Source organism: Pezoporus flaviventris, unplaced genomic scaffold (assembly GCF_033815535.1).
Source record: "Pezoporus flaviventris isolate CSIRO_AGI_PZ_B2104156 unplaced genomic scaffold, CSIRO_AGI_Pfla_v1 ptg000107l, whole genome shotgun sequence".
In the NCBI taxonomy this organism is placed as follows: domain Eukaryota; kingdom Metazoa; phylum Chordata; class Aves; order Psittaciformes; family Psittacidae; genus Pezoporus; species Pezoporus flaviventris.
This window is the reverse complement of record NW_026892655.1, coordinates 1821281-1841860: the sequence shown is the minus strand read 5'-3', so window position 1 is coordinate 1841860 and position 20580 is coordinate 1821281. Positions and strand designations below refer to the sequence as shown.

General features: G+C 44.8%; 1 protein-coding gene across 3 annotated transcripts in view; it reads left to right on the top strand.

The window, feature by feature from the left end:
- SPOP (speckle type BTB/POZ protein) overlaps positions 1–20580 on the top strand; it is a 23612-nt gene extending 3032 nt beyond the window's left edge. The window contains exons 1-10 of one of the 3 annotated variants that reach the window (XM_061477695.1): positions 4673–5206; positions 7201–7343; positions 7806–7927; positions 9534–9685; positions 9786–9913; positions 13892–14069; positions 14336–14391; positions 14813–14935; positions 18428–18570; positions 19304–20580. In XM_061477695.1, coding sequence (XP_061333679.1) covers positions 7266–7343; positions 7806–7927; positions 9534–9685; positions 9786–9913; positions 13892–14069; positions 14336–14391; positions 14813–14935; positions 18428–18570; positions 19304–19448 — 1125 coding nt within the window. In that variant the 5' untranslated portion in view covers positions 4673–5206; positions 7201–7265 and the 3' untranslated portion in view covers positions 19449–20580. Of the gene's footprint in view, positions 1–4672; positions 5207–6854; positions 7344–7805; positions 7928–9533; positions 9686–9785; positions 9914–13891; positions 14070–14335; positions 14392–14812; positions 14936–18427; positions 18571–19303 lie in introns of those variants that run through there. The other 2 variants (XM_061477693.1, XM_061477692.1) reach the window with 2 other exon arrangements.

Below are 20580 nucleotides of genomic sequence, written 5' to 3'. Positions count from 1 at the left end.
TAATTGTCTGGCAAAAAAAAAGATGCCTGTGCGCACCTTGGAGAGACTCACCTACAGCAAAACTCAGAATATTGGGTTTAACTGTGCTGTTCTAAAAGTATTTTAAATACTGAGGCATCTCACAAGTACGGTAATATTGCTTCTGAAAACATGCTGGAAGATTTAACTCTGAACACTTAAATTTTGTCCATATTCAGAACCGTTTCATGTCACATCATCTGTAAACTCATAGGCTGTAGGTGGACACGAGGATACTTTAATTGCTGCTTGATAGTTTAAGGTCCTCTTAGTTAGGAGTTAACATTGAGTTCATAGCAGTACAGTTGGAACACATGTGATCCCAGATGTGGCAGTGACATCTACGCAGCATCAATCTGCAATGTGATGTTTAAAAATGGAAACTGCCTTCTGATAGCAAACACAACTTAAAGAATTATATATTTTCGAGCTATGAATATGCAGGAATGGCCCTTGTAGAGGTCACAGAATGATTTGTGGGATTTAAACAGTGACGTGTAGTTGTTCAGGTTGGTTTTATTTCCTCCTTTCCATTAAGTCTAAGTCCTCATCTTTCCCAGTAAACAGCTATCTCCCAAATGAGTCTAACGTGAATATCTCTGTTTGGGCTGCTTCAAGAACTGATATTAAGCAAAACTTAACTGATCTTGGAGCCAGACAGGGAGTTTGCTGCCAGGACTTAATCAGCTGGAGAAGTCTTTTCACTTTAGAACATGTATATTTTGAAGTATGGCTTTAGTTACTGTTCTGCCCACATTCTTTGCTCGTCACTGCAGAAATTTGTTCATAAATCAGATCATAACTGTATGTAGCAACTTTTCTCAAATAGCAGTCATGTACTAGGAGGAGTTTAATTTCTTCTGCTTGGATTTGGAAGCTACTGAGGCCTGAGTTATTTTCTCTTCAAAAGAAATCCTTTTTCATTTTAATTTTTCATTTCAAATCGTGGATTTGTCTTTGTGTCTGAAAGAAGAGCTCAGCAGACAGCCCTGGGTTTAGAGCCATGCTCATAGCAGTGAGACTGGAGTGCAGGTGGAGTCACACAGACCAAGTCCTCTGGAGCTGCTCGATGGCAATGCAGAGAGGCTGCCTGGCTGCCTCCCAAGCGCTGCTGCATAAGAGGCTAGAGCAGACACTGACTACAAAGTTGTCAGTTAACATGGCTAGAACCGTGCTTACAACTGTGTGGACTGTTACAGAATGTTGCCTACCCCTTCTCCTTCCCCAAGGTTCCATTAGTTTATGGTGAAGACATGATACAGCATCCCCTTGGCTGCATGGAAGTCAGGCTCTTGGGTATCCTGCCCTCATAAAGCTGCCATTGTCGTTTCAAAATCCTGTTAAATGGCACCACTATATTGGCGCCTTCGTTTCCTGCAGCTGCTTTTTTTGTGTAGAAGTGTGCAGCCTCAACAAGTTGTGCTTAAAAACCACATGTATCAGTTTGCTGAATTTCTTAGAAGCACTTGTGGGCACTAGCTGAAATTTGGAGAACAGTTATTTCACTCTGCATTTGAGAGAGACAAATTGCCTAAGATTTCCTGTTAGATTGTGGGGGATTTGTGCTCATTTGTTGCCCAAAGAGAAGAACAGTGTGCCAGTGGAGGTATTGGAGTCTAGAACTTCTGAAGATTGCCCGTCAGATGTTGTGTTCTGCCTCACTGCCCTCTGCTCTCTAGCAAGTGAAATGGCTGTTCAAATTTGATATAATACAATAATAGCAGGGAGTGCAAAGACAAGCATTACAGTAGATGATATTCAGCTGTATCCTGGGAATGTGCTGCACTATCCTTGCTTTAGGTTGGTGCCGACCTTAACCAAACCTGCAAGTGTGGTAAAAGTCCCAGTATCAGAAAGAGTTATAACTTCTGTGATTTTGAGTTGGCTCTTGGCTAGCAGATAATCAATATTTCTCCAAGGATAATATTGCCCAGTAGCTTATTGAGCTTTACTATTGGTGGGGAAAATAGGAGGAAGAATTGTTCAAGTGGTTTTATAAGAACAGAAGAGGAAGAAGAAAACAAAAGCAACAAGAACTGGCCACACGTCATCTCTAACTGGATTATTTGAAAGCCTAATTCCCAGAAGGATAATGGCAGAAAGTGTGTTTCAGCTCAAGCTGCGCTTGATAATCTCTTAGAAATATTAAGGCAGGATGGCACTGGGAATATGTGATGAGAGGACTGCCAGGTGTTTGAATTAATGGGAAGTTAATTCCCTCTGGAGCCCTTTATTTAGTTTATAGTCTTGGTGGTTTGCTGGAGGTCAGCTCTGCAGTGTGCTGGGCCAGGTCCTTGGGAAGTTCTTTGGGGAAGAGCAGTGTTCATGGCGTTACCTTTCCATTTGGAAGACTTCCATGCTGTGAAAGTGCACATGGTTTACTTGTCTCAAGAAATCTGCTAAAATGGCAACTGAGCTACTTGACAAGTGACAGGTAACAATTTCCCCTACAAGTAGGAACTGGAGCTGTAAAATACTTGTTACGGTTTGGCTGTGAGGGGGAATCTGAAATGAGAGAGTTCATGGGCAATAACAAGCCCCTTCTCTTCAAAACTAAGCTCAGGTTTCTTACTGAAGACTGAAGTCTGCTCGAGCTCATTGTTTCTGTACTGTGTTCCAGTAACATTTTTCCTTGTGAGAGGAAAGAGATGAGCAGGAATGGACTGGCAAGAATGAAGAGCAAAGAGGTGAAAAGGAGCATTTGGAGAGAAAGGAATGAGAGCTTGCTTGCCTTTGAACGCGCTTCTGACCTGAGTTATCAAATTAGGAGGAAGATTAACTTCTGAGGAGAAAGAGTCTTGAGATTTAAGCTTTAAGCATCTCAGGATGTACCTCAAGAGGATTAAATATAGAAATAGAAAGAGTTAAAGAAGAGGCAAAGCAAACATGTTGTGACCAAAACACAAACAGTGTCTCTAAAACTACAAATCCAGTTTGCTTCTAAGAATGTGATTACTTTTTATATTTACTGGTGTGGGTGTAATTCCAGATACTTTGGGTTATTTCTAGGTAGGGTTGGATGTGATTTAAGGGGGTGCAGGTTTCTACAGGTGTTCAAACACCGGAATGAAGCAGTGTTAGAAGAAGTCCAAAAATCCAGCTGAAGGACTGAAGAGCACGGATTCTCAGTGAAGGTTTTGTTTATAAAAGCAGAAAGTTATTTAGAGGAATTTTGGCTGTTGCTTCCCACAACTTCCTCTCTCTTTCCTTGGGTTAGTTTTAGCTTTTGCTATTTTATCTGGTGATATCTGGGGAGGAGGATGTGCTACAGCTAAAAACTCGTGTTCCTTTTCTTCCACAGTCTATGGCAGACGTGCAGTTCTCCTCACAGCATTGATATTCTGCTGACTCTTGTCCCAGCCCTTCAGAGTTTATACAAATTATTATTTTTGGAAGTGACCAAACCTATTTTTAATATATTTTTTTCCCCCTTGTTTTATAATGGGAAAATTGGCTTAGGAGGAAAAATAAATTAAAACCATTCCAAGAATGGAAAATCATAGAATGGTTTGTGTGGGAAAGGGCCTTAAGATCATCCAGTTCCAACCCCTCTGCCATGGGCAGGGACCCCTTCCACTGGAGCAGCTTGCTCCAAGCCCCTGTGTCCAACCTGGCCTTGAGCACTGCCAGGGATGGGGCAGCCACAGCTTCTCTGGGCACCCTGTGCCAGCGCCTCAGCACCCTCACAGGGAAGAGAGCTTGTGCCTTATCTCCAACCTGAACTTCCCCTGTTTCAGTTTAAACCTGTCACCCCTTGTCTTATCACTACAGTCCCTGAGGAAGAGTCCCTCTCCGGCATCCTTGTAGCCCGAAGCTGCTCTGAGGTCTCCACAGCTTCTCTTCTCCAGGCTGAGCAGCCCCAGTGTTCTCAGCTGGAGCTCATCCTCGTGGCTTCCTCTGGACTTGCTCCAACAGCTCCATGTCCTTTTTATGTAGAGGACACCAGAACTGCACACAGTGCTCCATTTGAAGGAGGAACAGGACATGGCAGGTTCGAAAGCACACTTGTAAGGATATATTTCGGTGACCTTTTACTTCCCCTGTTCCTGCGCTTGCTGAGCAAAGCAAGAGGCAAGTTTTTCCTTACTGCTAACTTTTGCAAAGGACACTGCTGGATATTACCTGTTTATTCCCACTATGATTTACTACAGTGGTAAAAGTACCAGTGATGGCATTTGATGGTCAATTGCCATATTGAGCTGGGGGTACACTGGCATTTAACATCTCTTTTTAACTGTATTTAACTGCCTCACAAAGCATCTGTAGGAAGCTCTGACACACCAGACTAAGTGTCTTTTCCAAAGAGCAGAAAAATCTTTCAAATCTCCAACCTTTGGGCCATTTGAAAAGCATAACTGGCATGAAGCAATTCTATTAGCAGGCTGTCATAACTTTTATTGCCACCTGCCTAGCCAAGCCATCTGGGAGGAAAGGATATGAGAGATAAAAGTGGCAGTTACTCAGAGGACATTATATAGTCCAGTGTGTCTCAAGCTCATACAGTCGCCTTGCCTTTTATACCACAGAAGCTTTCTAGAGCTTCTTTGCATCTGTAAGATGATTTAGCTTAAAATCCTGTTGGATACAGAAAGTAGCTGTTTAAAGTTTCAGTTTGGCCATCACACGATTATCTGTTTCCTTCCCCAGCAGCCTTCTGGAGAGCAGCTCCTTGGGAGACTGGTGAAACACAGGAATCTGGGATTAACTTCTGCCCTCCACCCAGGAAACCCTTCAGCTTCTCAGGGTGTTCCAGCAGGCTTGATGAATGTGCCACTGTAACATACAAAGTCGTTGTTGTCTCCTCTTTGCCTCATCATTAATCCTTCATTTTCATGCCATCAAGGGGAAGTGTTATCACTAAATTTCCCAATTTGTCTTCAAGAAGGCCCCACTGGAGTCTTTCAACTGCGTAATTACGCAGAAGTGTTAAACCACTTCTCTCATCTGTGTGTGGAGACATTTAATTGCTTCGGTTTACTTGGAAGTAGAAGTTCTTCCTCTAGAAGAATGCTTAGTGTTGATAAATACCTTATGTGGGTCTTGGTTCTGGGCAAGAGCAGCCTTGTGACCTCACAGGCACTGGGAAGACGCTGCTTGGGCACTGATTCTCCACACAGGTCTCATCAGAGCTTTGCGGTGTCTTGAAGTGGTGGGCTGTGCCCAGCACCCATGTTGGGAAGAAGACCAAGTAGGTGGTTGTGGCTTGAGGTTTAATTAACTGTGTCCAGCTCTGGGGAGCAACACAAGAGGGACGTGGAGCTGCTGGAGAGAGGCCAGAGGAGGCCATGGGGATGCTGCGAGGGCTGGAGCAGCTCTGCTCTGGAGCCAGGCTGAGGGAGCTGGGCTGGGGCAGCCTGGAGAAGAGAAGGCTCCTGAAGGGGAGACCTGAGAGCAGCTCCAGTGCCTAAAGGGGTTCCAGGAAACCTGGAGAGGGGCTTGGGACAAGGGATGGAGGGGCAGGGCAAGGGGAATGGCTTTAACCTGCCAGAGGGGAGACTGAGATGAAGGATTATTAAAATCTGAAATGACTGAAACTAACTACAATTGTAGCAACAAACAAAACCTGATTTCACTTTATTCATCGTTCTTTCGTCTGGTCAGACCCTTTAGGCTTGGCACCTTGTTTCTTAGGTTGATGTCAGTGAGGAGTGAGCTTAAGAAACTTCATCCTCTCCCTGGCTACTTGTTCTCCTCTCAGGAGTGTGTGTCCCACGTGTTTGTGCCTGTGCTATAAAACATCACTGGAACAATATAGATTAAAAATAGCTGTGAACAGAACAATGGGACAGCCTGGGGGGAGTTGAGCAGTGCTGCTGTGAACCCCAAGGGGAAGAAAGAAGCCTGGGTCTCTCCTGCTCCTGCCCCTGGGCTAAAACCAGCAATAAGGCAGCATTCCTCCAGCCCTGGAGAGGGGGAAGTGAGTTTTGCTGCTTGTGCTGGAATTCCAGGTTTTATCTGTCCCAGAAGGACCCTGGAGACACTTCCCTGTGACTGGAGACAATGAAGCAGTGATGGTCTTGGAGACAAGACTGAATATTGCCAGTAGAAGGGCAGTTAGCTGAGTATTCAGAAGTGTCTGCCAAGCTCAGCTTAATTTGAATGACAGAGAGTGGAGGAATTGGGGTAATTTTAAGTTTCAGGTAATAAAACCTGCAGCAAGTGCCTGAACTGCAGATTGATGTCCCTGTCTTTTCATCCCCCTCATTTCACTTGCAGAGCACTATCTGCAAATACAAGAAGTTTGGGAAGCAGTTTGATGAGAAAGCTCTCAGTTACCCTCAGTGCTGGGCCTCTGCACGTCACAGTTGCCCAAGTCGTTGTTTGCCCCTGAGCTTTGCTCCAGGAAATACATTTCCATGGAGTTAACTTGCATCTCTGCAGGGTGCTCCACTTCTTTCTTAGCTCCTGATAGCCAGTATCTCTTCTTCAGTATTGACATGAGCTCACTTGGGCTCTTTCAAAGGAAATGAAACCTAATAAACCCTCACTTCTGGTTTTTACAGTTGGCTAATGCGAGTGTGCTGGTATTGCCAGGTGCTTTGGGAAGGTGCGCAGAACTCTAACGCAGCCATAGACTGGTGTGAGCCTTGCTTGGGAGAGGTCTGGTCTGCATCCAGAAGCAGAGAAATAATTCCCAACACATTCCCTAGCAGCCAGGTTTCAGGAGAAGATATAAGCTGTAAGAAATCATTCTGTTGATGTGGAGTCACCGAACCTAGAGCTTTGTTTTGCTGTTGAGCTTAGGTTGCATGTTGCTACTGTGGCTCTTTCAGATTAAGAACTTCAGTTGTCAGATCTGATCTCTGATAGTCTTAGTCTCTCGGAATGAAAACAGGGGGTAAGTAGTGAGCCGGAATGGTGGCCTCAGAGTAAAGTAGTAAATTCCGAGTCAAGTGGGAGTCTTGGACTCCTTAAAGCAAGATGATGTGCTGGGCTTATTCCTGTAAGGAGCTGCGCATTGAAGGAGTGAGTGGAGGTGGTATATCCCCTCTCCAGAAAACATATGGCAACACTTGGAAATGTTTAAATATAACAACACATTTTGATGGGGGGAGGGAGAAAGCAGGATGATGGCTTTAACGTGTGTCCCATGGGATTTACCAGTGCTCCTGAAGGTTGGTCTGGGTTTTTCTTTAGTCTCAATGGTTTTCCTTTTCTTTTCCCTCTTGCTGGGATGGACAGGGTGAAGCTCAGTTCCGGATTTCTTCTGCTGAGGGGTGAAATCCTGTTGAATCTTCAAACTGGCGATGTCAAGAGTGCCGAGTCCTCCCCCTCCGGCAGAAATGTCGAGTGGACCTGTAGCAGAAAGCTGGTGCTACACTCAGGTAAGTCCCCACTCTGCTGGGATGCTCTTGACACGACTCGGTTAGAGCCTTGTGGTTAAGAAGTGAATCAAAACAAGTTTCGAGTCTGGAGTTCAGAGTCTGGCAGTGTTCAAGGCCAGCTTGGATGGGGCTTGATGCGGCCTGGTCTAGCTGAAGATGTCCCTGCTCATTGCAAGGGGGTTGGGCTAGGTGAGCTTTGAAGATCCCTTCCAACCCAGGCTATTCTATGATTCCATGATTCTCCAAGGCAACAGACTGTTGCCCTCTGCACTTGGCAAGGAGAACTTTGGAGGAGGCATTTGGAGAGGTTGGAGTGGTCCAGCTGCCTCTGTGGCTTGTACTTGGGGGTTGTTTGTCATGTAAATGACTAAGAAAACTTGCAGGTTTTGTGTTTTTTGCCCTTAAGATGGATGGGGTGAATGAACGTGTGACCCTAAACCACCTCTTCTCCTCTGTTTTCAGATCAAGGTAGTGAAGTTTTCCTACATGTGGACCATAAACAACTTTAGCTTCTGCCGAGAAGAAATGGGTGAGGTCATCAAAAGCTCAACCTTTTCATCTGGAGCCAATGATAAACTCAAATGGTGAGGAATAGAGTAGAGAGGTTCACCTTCTTCTACAACTGTATGAAAGAACTGTGTGTTTGGGGTTCTAGAACAGAGAAAAATCTATAAAATATAAATACAGAAGAAAATATTTGTAGTGCACAGATGGGCTCTTGCTTCCTTGACTGTACAACGTGTGCACAGAGAAGCTGCTGTTGCTTCAGCATTGTGTTTGGGTGCACAAAACAACTGCTGTTTGCAGTGTTTGCTAATGGAAACCGTCAGCACTAATGGAAACCCATAGCTGGAAGGGAGATCACATCCTGTCTTGAAGCTGAGCCGTGCTGTGGAGGATTAGTAATGTCTTAATTTGGGTTTTTTTTTGACTGAGCTTTACGAGGCAGTGTGAGTCCACAGCCAGTGTGTTCAAGCTCTGTTTCAGTCTCCCACTTTCAGTCCCTAATACCCCATGTTGTTAAAAAGGTAATTTTTGCCTGCACTCTAAATCCTGCAATAGGAGAATGTTGCTACTGTATGACCTTCCTCTTCGTGGCAGCTTTTTGGGGATTTGGAGACTTAACATAGAGGTGATGGAAGTAAGAATGTTCTGTAACTCCTTCTGCCGTGGAGTTTCTGCTTCTTAAAGCTGACATTCTTTTTGCCCTTTTCCCTTTCCTTTAAAACTTTCCTTACCTTCCTTGAGTTCTCCTTGAGTAATTCCCAGTAACAGGAGTAGACTTTGTTCAGAATGTGCATCTACTATGGGTCGTGGCTGACCTGGGAGATCCATGGACACCCAGTACCTTATTTTATCCATTGTTGATGTGAAGTGTGTTAACATTTACTTTAAACCTCCTTAGGAAAGATTGCAGCAAGTCAGACACTAAATAATAGCGTGTCTGTGATACAGTTTGTGTTCCCTTCCTTTGGGTGGCAGCCCTGTGCTTTCTTTGGGCTGCTCTTTGCTATTACATTACATTACCTTTGCAACCTTTGCAGGGCAGAGCTCAGTCAGTGTCTAGATCTTTCTGCTTTTTTTGTCATTATGTCTTTGAGCTGTTAGTCATTTGGCCTAGATCTTGCTTTTGGTAAGATTCTGTGGCAAGTTTGAGGTCATGGAAGTGCTTATGAGTTAAGCCTCTTCCTGCACTTACTACATTTTCTTCACACAGGAGTAGTTTTTTCTTTCTTGCCCTAGTATTACGGTGTTTGAGAAACCACCAGCCTTCCAGATCCCCATTTTTCCTTTCAGTTGCTTCCTGTGGAGTTTTTACCAAGCATTTCTCTGGATTTGTTGCCCTTCCTCAGAGCCATTGCTTCCGTTTGACCATTGCTTTCGCTTTCCTTTTGTGAAAATTGACATCCAGGGTTCTTTTCAGTAATTTAAACCCCTTCCTCTTTTCCCCCGTGTTTTGTTGCTTTGCTCATAGTTCCTGCCTGTATATTATTATCTGTCGTGGAGATGTAGCATGAGTCTGAGGCAGCGTGCAGTTCCACTCTTATTTACACATCTGTTATTCCAGTGTGGCTGTTAAACAGAACTGATTTGCTGTACATTTGATGGTGAAAACTGCCCTTTTTTTGAAGGCTGGAAAGACCTGCCAGACCTGGCCCTGGCATCTGACTCAGATCCCTGCTTTTACAGGTGTTTACGTGTGAACCCCAAAGGCTTGGATGAAGAAAGTAAAGATTATCTATCCCTCTATCTGCTGCTGGTGAGCTGTCCAAAAAGTGAAGTTCGAGCCAAGTTCAAATTCTCCATCCTGAATGCTAAAGGAGAAGAGACAAAAGCAATGGGTGGGTAAAAACTCATGTCTTGTCTGCTGGGGTCAGGTTGGTGTTAGCTGTTTGATGAGGCGAGGCTCAGCTGGTGTCTGAAGCACCGTCTCTCTTTCAGAGAGCCAGCGAGCGTATCGATTTGTACAAGGCAAGGACTGGGGATTCAAGAAATTCATTAGAAGAGACTTTCTTTTGGATGAGGCCAATGGACTTCTTCCAGATGACAAACTCACTCTCTTCTGTGAGGTAAGTCTTGCTGTGCCGCTGAAAGAGCAGCACTTCCATTAGCTGGAGGTAGATGTGACCTGATTTTTTCACCCTTGCTTTTACAGAGTCAGAGGTGTCAGGAGAAATCCTGCCTGGTTTTATGGCACTTAGGTTTTATTTGGGTATGTGTGTGTGCTTCCGGCGGCTGCTTCTGGGGGTGATTCATGGTGATTCACTCCCATGCATTTGTGTGTTACTTTAGATTTGTCTTTTACCTGGGATGATGATAGGAATGAAGCGTGTTTGATTATCATTTCACTTGTGGTTTAGTGTTATCATCCATCTGTTTCTACTGTTTAAGTTGAAACTCACTTGGGATAATAACCAGCGCTAGCTCTGTGGTGGCAACTGGCCTGCCTATTACTTGCCTGCTGAATAAAGAAATTCTCCCCCTCAGTGTGCCTATAGAGCCAACAACAAGAAAAACAGAAGAAAAAAGAATTTTATAGGAACCACTACTTTCTCTTCATTGTGTCTGTATTTTTCTCTCAACTGCTTACAGAATGATGATTTCGATAGTACTAATTTCAGACAAAGATGCAGTCATTTCTGCAGCTAGGTGTTTTAAGTTTTAAATGAGCAAATTGAAACTCTCCAGGGTCTTCAGAGCTTCTGCTGCTGCCTTCACTTCTATTGTCTTTTTAACTGCAGAATGCCTCCTGTAGCTGTGATTTTTGCCAGAAGACAGGTAGAACGAGTTGTTCTCTCTTTGGGTCTCTTGCAGTGTTGTTTTTTCATGGGAGTCTTTTCTTTGCTGTGTGTTCTGTCAGGAGTGAAGGAAATGCTTCAGAGCTGTTCAACAGTTGGGGTTTTTTGGAGGTTTTTCTACCTTGGGTTTGTTGTTTGGGTTTTATTTTCACTTTTGCTTGGCCACCATAGGCATTCACATATTTAACTTGTAAAGGATCAGTAGCAAAAATAGTTACTGTCATGGAGAAAGCCCTTCCTTTAACACTTGTTCCTGCCCCTTTCCTCTGCTCTCATCAGACCCCACTTACAGCACTGTGTGCAGTTCTGGTGTCCTCAACATAAGAAGGACACGGAGCTGTTGGAGCAAGATCAGAGGAAGCCACGAGGATGCTCAGGAGCTGGAGCAGCTCCCGTATGGAGCCAGGCTGAGAACATTGGGGCTGTTCAGCCTGGGGAAGAGAAGCTCTGTCGAGACCTCAGAGCAGCTTCCAGTGTCTGAAGGGGGCTACAAGGATGCTGGAGAGGGGCTCTTCATCAGGGATTGTAGTGATAGGACATGGGTTGATGGGTTCAAACTGAAACAGGGGAAGTTCAGGTTAGATCTGAGGCAGAAGCTCTTCCCTGTGAGGGTGCTGAGGCGCTGGCACAGGGTGCCCAGAGAAGCTGTGGCTGCCCCATCCCTGGCAGTGCTCAAGGCCAGGCTGGACACAGGGGCTTGGAGCAAGCTGCTCCAGTGGAAGGTGTCCCTGCCTGTGGCAGGGGTTGGAACTGGATGAGCTTTAAGGTCCCTTCAACCCAAACGTTTCTATGATTCTGTGAATATGGGAGGAGGACAGTGTCTTGGCTCCCACCTCTGTAGGTCTGGCAAATGCTCTTTCCTCCATGATGAAAGAGGTAGAAAACTCCCAATTGTGGAGTGAAACTCCAAAATGAATGTCTGAGAAGGGAATTTGCAAGGTTCAGTGCAGCTAAACCTGAGCTCCACCAGTAGTCTTGGCAACTGGGACTAATTCAAGTCACTTCACTCTTTACTGAACTCCTTTGAAAAGCTTCAGCTCAGTGATTTCGTTTGTTCTGGATGAAGAGAGAACTTGCTGCTGCCTTCACTTGGCCTTGACATCTTCTGTTTTCTCTTTCAGTTCATTCTCCACTCGAGCATGTAAGAAATCTGAAGTTTAGTGATATCAGTGGGAAGGTTTTGCTGTCTGGAAACAGTTTGGCAACAGCTTTCACCAGCTTCCTTTTGGGGTTTTATTCCCCCCACTCTTTCTATTTTTTACTTCTCCTTCCTGAGCCTACAAGTCTCCTTGCATGTAAACCAGTGTGCCATATGCTCTCCTAATGCTTCCCGGCTGGCCACAGGTGCCAAGTGATGCTGCTCACATCTGTACTTTCAGCAAGCATGTTTTGCATGTAGAAACTCTCCAAGGAGTTAACAATACTTGATGTTTGTTAGGTGGGTATGTGTTGGGAGTGTTCTGGAGACCAGAAGGTTGTCTCTGCTGCACCTTCTCATTGCATTATTAAAGGAAAAAGGTCTTTTCCTCTCTGCTCATGTCTGGTGCTGAGCACAGATGACATCTTGCTGCAGATGCTGTTAGGGCAGAGAATGATGTGTCTTGTCAAGTGTTTCACATCTGACCTCACTTAGTTGTCAGTTGGGGGATTTCTCAACTGCTGTTTTGCAGGTGGGGTTGACTGTTCACATCCCAACTGCATCACTCTTTGCTCTTTCAGTTCTCTTCTAACATCATAGGCAGATACCCTGGTAAAGCCCCACAAAGAATGGTGTTCCCAAAGTGACAGTAATAGCTCTCTTCTGAGCTCGCTAGCATTGCTGCCCTTGCTGAGATGTTGAAAACACCTTGAGCAAAACCTTCCCTGTTTTTACCCCTAAGGCTGATCACCACTTAGAATCTCTCAACTCCTTATGTAAAAGGCCATGTAATAGATTTTCATGTGAGTAATTGACTTTCTGTCATCTATGGAGAGGTTTATTTGTTGATTTGAGACACAGGTAGCAAGTGGGTTTTTGGCTGGTCTGTAATCAGTACTGGATTCCAGCAAGGGATCTACCGCTTGGAATTCCTTTAAATGAATCTGATCAGTTTTTGGCCATCAAGTCCATGTTGCTGGTCTGGATGGCACAGGGGAAGACCAGAATGTGGCTGTCAAATCCATGAAGAAGAATATTAGTTTCCTCGTATTTGGCAGGGGGTTGGAGCTGGATGATCTTTAAGGTCCCTTCCAACCGAAACCAGTCTGGGATTGTGTGATTCAGCTCTGGCTGACCATTGGTGTCCTTTGGCAAACAGCATCTGATACATGTTTGGGTTTGGGTGTTTAACTGTGGCTGCCCTCAGAAACCCACTGGAGGTTTGTCAGGAGCTGGGGTCTGTGCTGTCAGCAGGCTTCTTTCCTCAGGAGATACTTCTGTCATCTCACTTTGTCATTTCCTCTTTTACATAACTGTGAAGCTTCCTTTGCTGACCCTTGTTCTTCTTTAGCCATTGGTTATTAATAGAAGTGAAATTTAACTTGGTCTTAACAGCAAATCCAGGAAAGAGTCTCACGTAGCTTCCCTGTCAGTCACCTTCTTCCTTTCCTCTTTGTTAGAGTGGGGTAGTGTCAGTCACTCTGATCTCTCCTAACTGGAGTCTGCTGTGGCTTATGATTTACCCTGTGTTTAACCATAATGGTTTAGTGCTGAACTGGCTTTTAACACTTCCCTTTGTGAAGGTTCCTTATCGGCAGCATGGATGGTCCCTGCCTAACCCTGTGTGCTTTAGAGCAGGTGATAAGGAACCTGCCTTCCCCAAACTTCCAGATTACTTGACACAAAGCTGCTTTTCTTTAGCTTACTGTTTCTTCTAAAGTGTATTTGATAATGTGATGGAAGGAATTTAGAACCAGAAGCAGTAAGAGGGGTCAGACACTGCCCTGCATACATGTGTGGATGCAGTGCTTGGTTATAGAAGCTCTGTGTATGCTTCATTTTCATTTGTCCTGCTGTCTGTATTACATTATTGATTGGGGAGGGTTTAAGAGTGTTGATGGAAGGAAAAAACTAGGTCAGGTGTCATGTCTGTAAAGGCAGAAAAATAAGGTTTCACTTCCTTAGGATACCATCTAATAAAGTAAGGATGAAATTGCATAGACGTGCTGGTAGTTTTCACCTGCCCTGGAAACAAAAGCTTCCTGTAGGGAGATCAGTTGTTACAGCGTGTGTTTGAGGTTTGGGGTTGTTTGCTCTCCTTTCCCCTCCAGGTGAGCGTGGTGCAGGACTCGGTCAACATCTCCGGCCAGAACACCATGAACATGGTGAAGGTGCCCGAGTGCCGCCTGGCAGATGAGCTGGGAGGACTCTGGGAGAACTCGCGCTTCACTGACTGCTGCCTGTGCGTGGCAGGCCAGGAGTTCCAGGCTCACAAAGCCATACTGGCAGGTTGGTATTGAACTGAATGGGTCTTTGTGAACTAGGAGACAACGACCTGATGGCAAATGGTTGTATTCCTAAAGCATTTGTAAGGAGCAGTTAGTACGTTTCCAGAGGAAACTCCAGAAACGTTCCTTGCCACCCATGTACCCTTCAGCCTTGGTTGAAAGGACTTCTTACCCAGTCGGAAGCTACATCAGCCACGTCACTGGATGTCAAACCCTGAACTTCTGTACCACTTGTATCTAACTGGGGTTTCTGTTCCTCACCTCTAGCGCGTTCCCCGGTCTTCAGCGCCATGTTTGAACATGAGATGGAAGAGAGTAAAAAGGTGAGTTGAAGGAAGGAGAGCTTCTTTGCCTAGGTGAATAGCTCTGTAGTCAGCTGTTAGCATCGCTGGTCACGTCTGACTTAGGTAGGGTTTGTGACTGTTGTCACCTTTTAACTGGTTTTCTCACATTGAAGCAGAGACCTGCATCTAACTGTCTTCAAGGGAGGAAGAAAGAGATTGAGAGGCAGTTGTTGCCTTTGTGACTCTTGGGGAAAGAGGCTGTGGTGGGATAGGGAGAAGGAGAGAATGTGAAATACAACTTAAAGAGTTTTTCTTACTCCATCCACCTGATTTCCTTCTTCTCTTTCAATTAGTACACATTCTAAATTGTTGGGCATTTCTGAATGCTGAAAGAGCTTGGGTGGAAGGAGGCCTTTTGCTTCTTGCCAGGGTCTTAATAAGCTTCCTTTTCCTGCTACAGAATCGTGTTGAAATCAATGACGTGGAGCCTGAAGTTTTCAAGGAAATGATGTGCTTTATTTACACGGGGAAGGCACCAAATCTGGACAAAATGGCTGATGACTTGCTGGCAGCTGCTGACAAGGTATGGTTGGGACTTAGGGGTGTTCAGAGAACCAGGAATGACACGTGCCTTGCTTTACAGAGTGCTCCTTGGTTGTTGCTTATAGGTGAACCTGGATGTAGTATAAGATCGGCTATATATATGATACCTATAGCTGTATAGATACATATCTTAGCATATAACAATCAGGAATTTCTATCTCTGTTGCTCATTTTTAAGCATTTTCTTGACATTTCAGACGTGTTTGTATTCAGCATGACCTAGCATAAGAGCTGGGGATGAGAAGAAAATGACACTGTGAGACTGGTGGTACCTTTTTAGGGTGATTATTACCAAATCTCCAAAGTAGTGTTCTGTTTTGGCAAACAGGGCGTGCTTCTCCTTCTGCTCTGCCTGGTAGCTGCACCTTCAAGAGATGCTCTAAAGCGATGGATAGCCAAGAGTGGGAAGGTGGTGTTTGTTTTCTTCTTGCAGTGGCAGTCCCTGCTGTTAATGGCAAGAAGGGGTGCACTGGAGGAAGCCCTGCTGCCTAACCCAGCTGTGGTCTTGCAGGGTCCTTGCCAGGGAGGTGTTGGGGATGGTCTGACTGGAAGGCTGCTGGTAGTCCCCATGTGGCAGTGCTGTGGCCTTGCCAGCCAGGCAGCTGCTGCCTCCTTCCCTTGGCAGCCCCAAGGACAGAAGAGTGCTCTGCTGGCCAGTGAGCTGTCTTAACCACTGGAAATTCCTAATATATAACCAAAACTGTATTTCCTTTTTCTTTTTTTTTTTTTCTCTTAAAAGTGAACTTAGTGCTGGTGAAAGATGCCAGTTTGACAGCACTGGAGACTAAAGTCCTGACTTTATCCATGGAACAGGTTCAGCACGGGTAGCAGCAGTGCAAGATTCTCCACACTGCCCTGCCAATGTGCCTCAACTCTGACCTGGAGGGACCACCTCTAGGGGTGAGACCGTAGTTCAGTCTCCATGCTTCTTCAGTCCTTGGATTCTCTTGTGGGTGCCAGTTAGGGTGGTGGATCCTAAGATGTGGATGCATGTAACCTTGTTCCACGCAACCACCACATGGCCATCAAATTCCCTGTCACTGCAGACCTGGGCTTCATCAACAATGCTGATTTGAGAGGTGAAATGCTGCATATGCCATAGTTAGGCCACTGCAACTAGAGTAAAAGTGGGAAGTAATGCAAGGAGATTCTCTGCTTGATTATAATCATTGCCACATATTTTAGTCAATATTTAAAGAGTATTGATTGAGAGCTCACGTCTTTAACTGAGACAAGTGGAAGTCAGAAGCAGTACATTAAGGACAGAGTAGGCTTTAACTTGCAGTTCCTTGGCTTTTAATGTAGGGTGTTGGTTTTTTCCCCTTTTAAACTCATTGGGTGTCTTTTAAAAGCAGAAATAAACCCTCTTTGACGAAAGCACATAAACCATCTCATACTTACTCAGGAGACTGAAACAGCTTCTTCTGAGTTCCTCCTGCCTCTTGAGGAAAAGATGTAATTAGACCAAAACCAAAACAAGGCACATCTCCTCAGCCCAGGAGATACTATTTCAGCCTCTTGGGTAAGCACACTATTAGGTAGGGTGTTCTTTTAAAGTGTAATTAAGAAAGGAGGGAGTTTGGGTACCTGAGAGACCAGAATGGCAACTTCTGCCCAACTGTGTAATTAGAAGCTGAGCTATTTGTAGTGAAAATCGACATAAAAGTTGTACATGCGTGGAGGAGAATATTCGGTTGACAAAAGGAATGCTTTTACCTTTGTTTGCTGCTGGTTTGAGCTACTGACAGACAATAATAGAAACTCATGGCTTGCCCCTCATTTGAAACTGGTTTAGTTATTGAAACAGATGAAGCAAGGAAATTTGATTTGCCTTCTGGGATGTTCTGGGGCGATAAAACTGTCCTGGGTATGAGTGCCATGCCTCAATTGAAGCACTTGTTATCATGGAGTCCTAAGTGGAAAAACTGTTTCTGGCATCTAAATTTAGGCATCTAAATTTAATCCAGATGGGATGAAAATCTCAATCAGAATATAAAACCACTGTCTAGTAATACCCCTCATCAGAGGGCAGTGCTCCCAGCATCAGGCAAATGAGCTTGGTGCCAGCTCTCTGGTCAGATTGACAGAGCAGTCCTTACAAATCCAGGATCTCTTCCAACTGTGGCTTTGCATCCTGAAGAATGTCACCCCAGAGTCGTCCAGAGAAGCCTCATAAACACTATGAAGGATGCTCTCAAATGCAATTCTCTGTCACATACATAAATCTGAAAGTTTATGATATAGAAACGTCACTCAATTTGAAATCATAACCTGAAGTCTTAACTGTGCTTAATCTTTAGGACAACTTCTGTAGTGCTAATGTCATAACTCATCTAAGAACTGCATTAGAATTGACTACTCTCTCGTGCCTGTGAAATGTAATCATGGGATCTAGACTATTCAGAATTACACAGAAATACTCTAGTTTCTTTCATCCAGAGAGCTGCAAGCCCCAGAATGAGCTCACACATGCCAAGAGTGTCACAAGTTATCTTGCAGTTCCCAGCTATGATATTCCACAAGACTGAGGTTTGGGGCTTGGGTGTGAGTTCTTGATAACAAGTGGCTTAGCAGCTAAGTGCTGCCCTTTTTGAAGGCTGCCCAAGACCACTGTGTTGCTTTTGAAACTCTTGGCGTGTTTTAATCCTGACTGAAGTGCTGCAGCAAGTAGAATGTGGAATTTATTAGGCAGCACTCTTCTTTATTAGGCAGCATATCCTTTGAATTTCCCAAAGCACTGACATGGCCCAACTCTGTGGATCTGAAAAATCTCGAGGCAAGTGCACAATTGGAGGGTAAAAACTCTTAGATGGGGAATGTGAAGTTAGAACAGACTTTTGCCAAGGCATTACAGACAGGCTGTGATGTTTTGCTTCCAGCTGGACAGCTACAAGAAATTAGGGGCGTTTAACATTGTAGTATTAAACTAGTAGCATGTGCTTGAGCAAGGCTAATCTTAATGTACAGGTCATTAATGGCAAAGAAATTGAGTGAAAAGTGCCTAAACATCCCTGGAACACCTGTGGAGCATTCCCTGTTAGATAGGTCTTCCTGCTGAGCCTGAGTAGCACTGTCATGCAGTGTTAGAGTGAGAGTAAAGACTTGCCTTTAGCATTCTGTGCCTTGTAGTAGCTGAGTTAGTAAGTATTACAGGTGACCTGAAACTCTCATTGCAAAGCATGAACGCAGCACCACTAAGCCTGTAACACAAGGAGGCCGGGCTGAGTTATGGTGGGTATGTTTCCTCTCCATTGCTTTCCTCAGGGTGGGCGCATCATGATTCTGCTCTTTATCTCTTTTTTTCGCTATCACTATTTCTTTGAGTACAGTTCAGATTTATATAGCAAAGCACATTGCTCTGCTCAGCATAATAGTTTGGTACTGAAGGGTGAAGGAGCACAAGTAAAGCTTCACATCAGGCCTGATTAAGTGTGTTCTCCTTTGTAACTGTACCTTGGCTTGTATTTTGCAGTATGCTCTAGAACGTCTGAAGGTGATGTGTGAGGACGCCCTGTGCAGTAACCTGTCTGTGGAAAACGCAGCTGAGATCCTCATTCTAGCTGACCTACATAGTGCTGATCAACTGAAAACTCAAGCTGTGGACTTCATTAACTAGTGAGTTTACTTGTGGTCCAGGATGCAATAAATCTAGAGGAAAGTGTTTATTAGCAATAGGGGTCACAGCCTGGGGACTGTCACATACAGGGGAGATTCTTCTCTATTATTTCTCTTTGATAGTTCCCCATTGTGGTCCTGCATTTATCTGGCATCTCAGAAGTGGCATTGCCCTAAAGGCAAATTAGTCTTGTCCTGCTGGGACTGTTCAGAGTGTGCAGCAGGACTGTTTCTGTGAGTTATTATGGATCTCTTCCTAAGATCACAAGCAGTTTTAGGTAATAGAATATCAGGTAGTTCCTGATGTTGAGGGACTGCTTGCAACTTATAATAGAAAGACCCTTTTCAGTAGGTGTAAAATAGCTACCAACTACTTTGATGTCTGGAAACATTTTTAATCTCATTTGTCAGTTCATGCAGCTTTTCTCAGTGCTTTAAAATACTCCTGTGCTGAGTTGTCGGGGTGGATGAGCATTGTGTTCCTGCTGTCCTCCACCTGGGATCACGTATGTCTGAGCTTTTCATCCTACAGTGGAAGGCCTTTCCAGCACAGCACTGTGCCAGCAGAGCCAAAGCTTACAGTCCTCCACAAAAGCTATCTAACATACACACAGAGTGACTCTAAACCAGTGCCTTAAAAATGGGAGGTTTCTCAGGCAGGCGGAAAGGATCTGTTTAGTGAATGCTTCTTATCCCCAGTTGCTAACTTAGATCTCTTCTCTCTTCTTCCTAGTCATGCTTCTGACGTCATGGAGACCTCAGGCTGGAAGTCTATGGTAGTGTCACATCCCCATTTGGTGGCTGAGGCGTATCGCTCTCTGGCCTCTGCACAGTGTCCCTTTCTGGGACCCCCACGTAAGCGACTGAAGCAATCCTAAAGTCGTCTTTGCCACACCACCCCATGTTTTTCTGGAAGCAGCATCATCCGTTGCTGCTGTAACCTTGACCACCAGGTAGACAGCGAAATTGTGGAGCTTTTACTCTGTTGTTGGGGGGAAGAGACTGCTTCGTGACACCCAGACTTTTTAAAACAGCACCAAGTAACTTGGGGAGAGGGGGGAGGGTGGGCCTGGGGCTCTGGGGCTGTTCAACCTAACGAATCCCTGTCGCTGCATCGTCTGTGTGTTCCCTTCGACTTGGCTGAGTCAATTAAGTCCAGGGTTCGGTTTAGGCACCAACCCAAGTCGGGATAACCCAGCAGAGGTCCTGGGCAAAACAACGTCTCTGCGTCTGGCAGCACAGAACAAGTCGTCAGATGCCTGGAGCAAGAGGACATTTTAGTTTTGGAGAGCATTGGAGGGTCAAAAAGAATTCCCGGGGGGGTTCTGGGAAGGAAAGACCTGATGGGAGCTCCAGTAGTATTTATATCAAAACAAAAGAGAATTTAAGTCCTTCCAGCTGAGCTAAAACCGGGACATTTGTGTAACTCCTTATTGCCATCCAGCAACAAGAAGATCCGTTTCTCTGTTAGTAGCACTTGTATGTTAACTGCAAAAAACAAAACCCAAGAACCCCCCCCTTTATAAAATGACAGGTTGAAGTGCAAGGGGACAGTGAAGGGCTGTGTTCTGGAGGGGTGAGAGCCTGAAGGCAGCCTCTGAGCAAGGCTGGGTTGGAAAGGACTCTAGAAACTCCTGGCTGCGGAGCGTGCTGTCTGACGAGAACAACGGTTCCTGGTTTTAGATATTGTGGGAAATGTTTTTGGCATTTTTCCCTGCTTTATTTCCCCCTCCCCTCCCCCCTTTTTTTTCTACAAAAGACAAAAAAGGAGAAAAAAAAAAAAAAAAAGGAATTTTATTGTTGATGAACGCTGCGTCAAGAGTCCCTGTCCTGAGTTGCTACATGATTCTTAACAACTGTTTGTACCTGACTTGCTGACTGTATCAGAGCCAGTCCTGTTCCTTTCTATTAGTCACTCTTCTTACAGGGAAGAACTTTCAAAATAGCTGGTAACTTTTTTTGTTTTATTTTTTTTTTCTTTTGGAAAATATAAATAATGACTATTTTGTA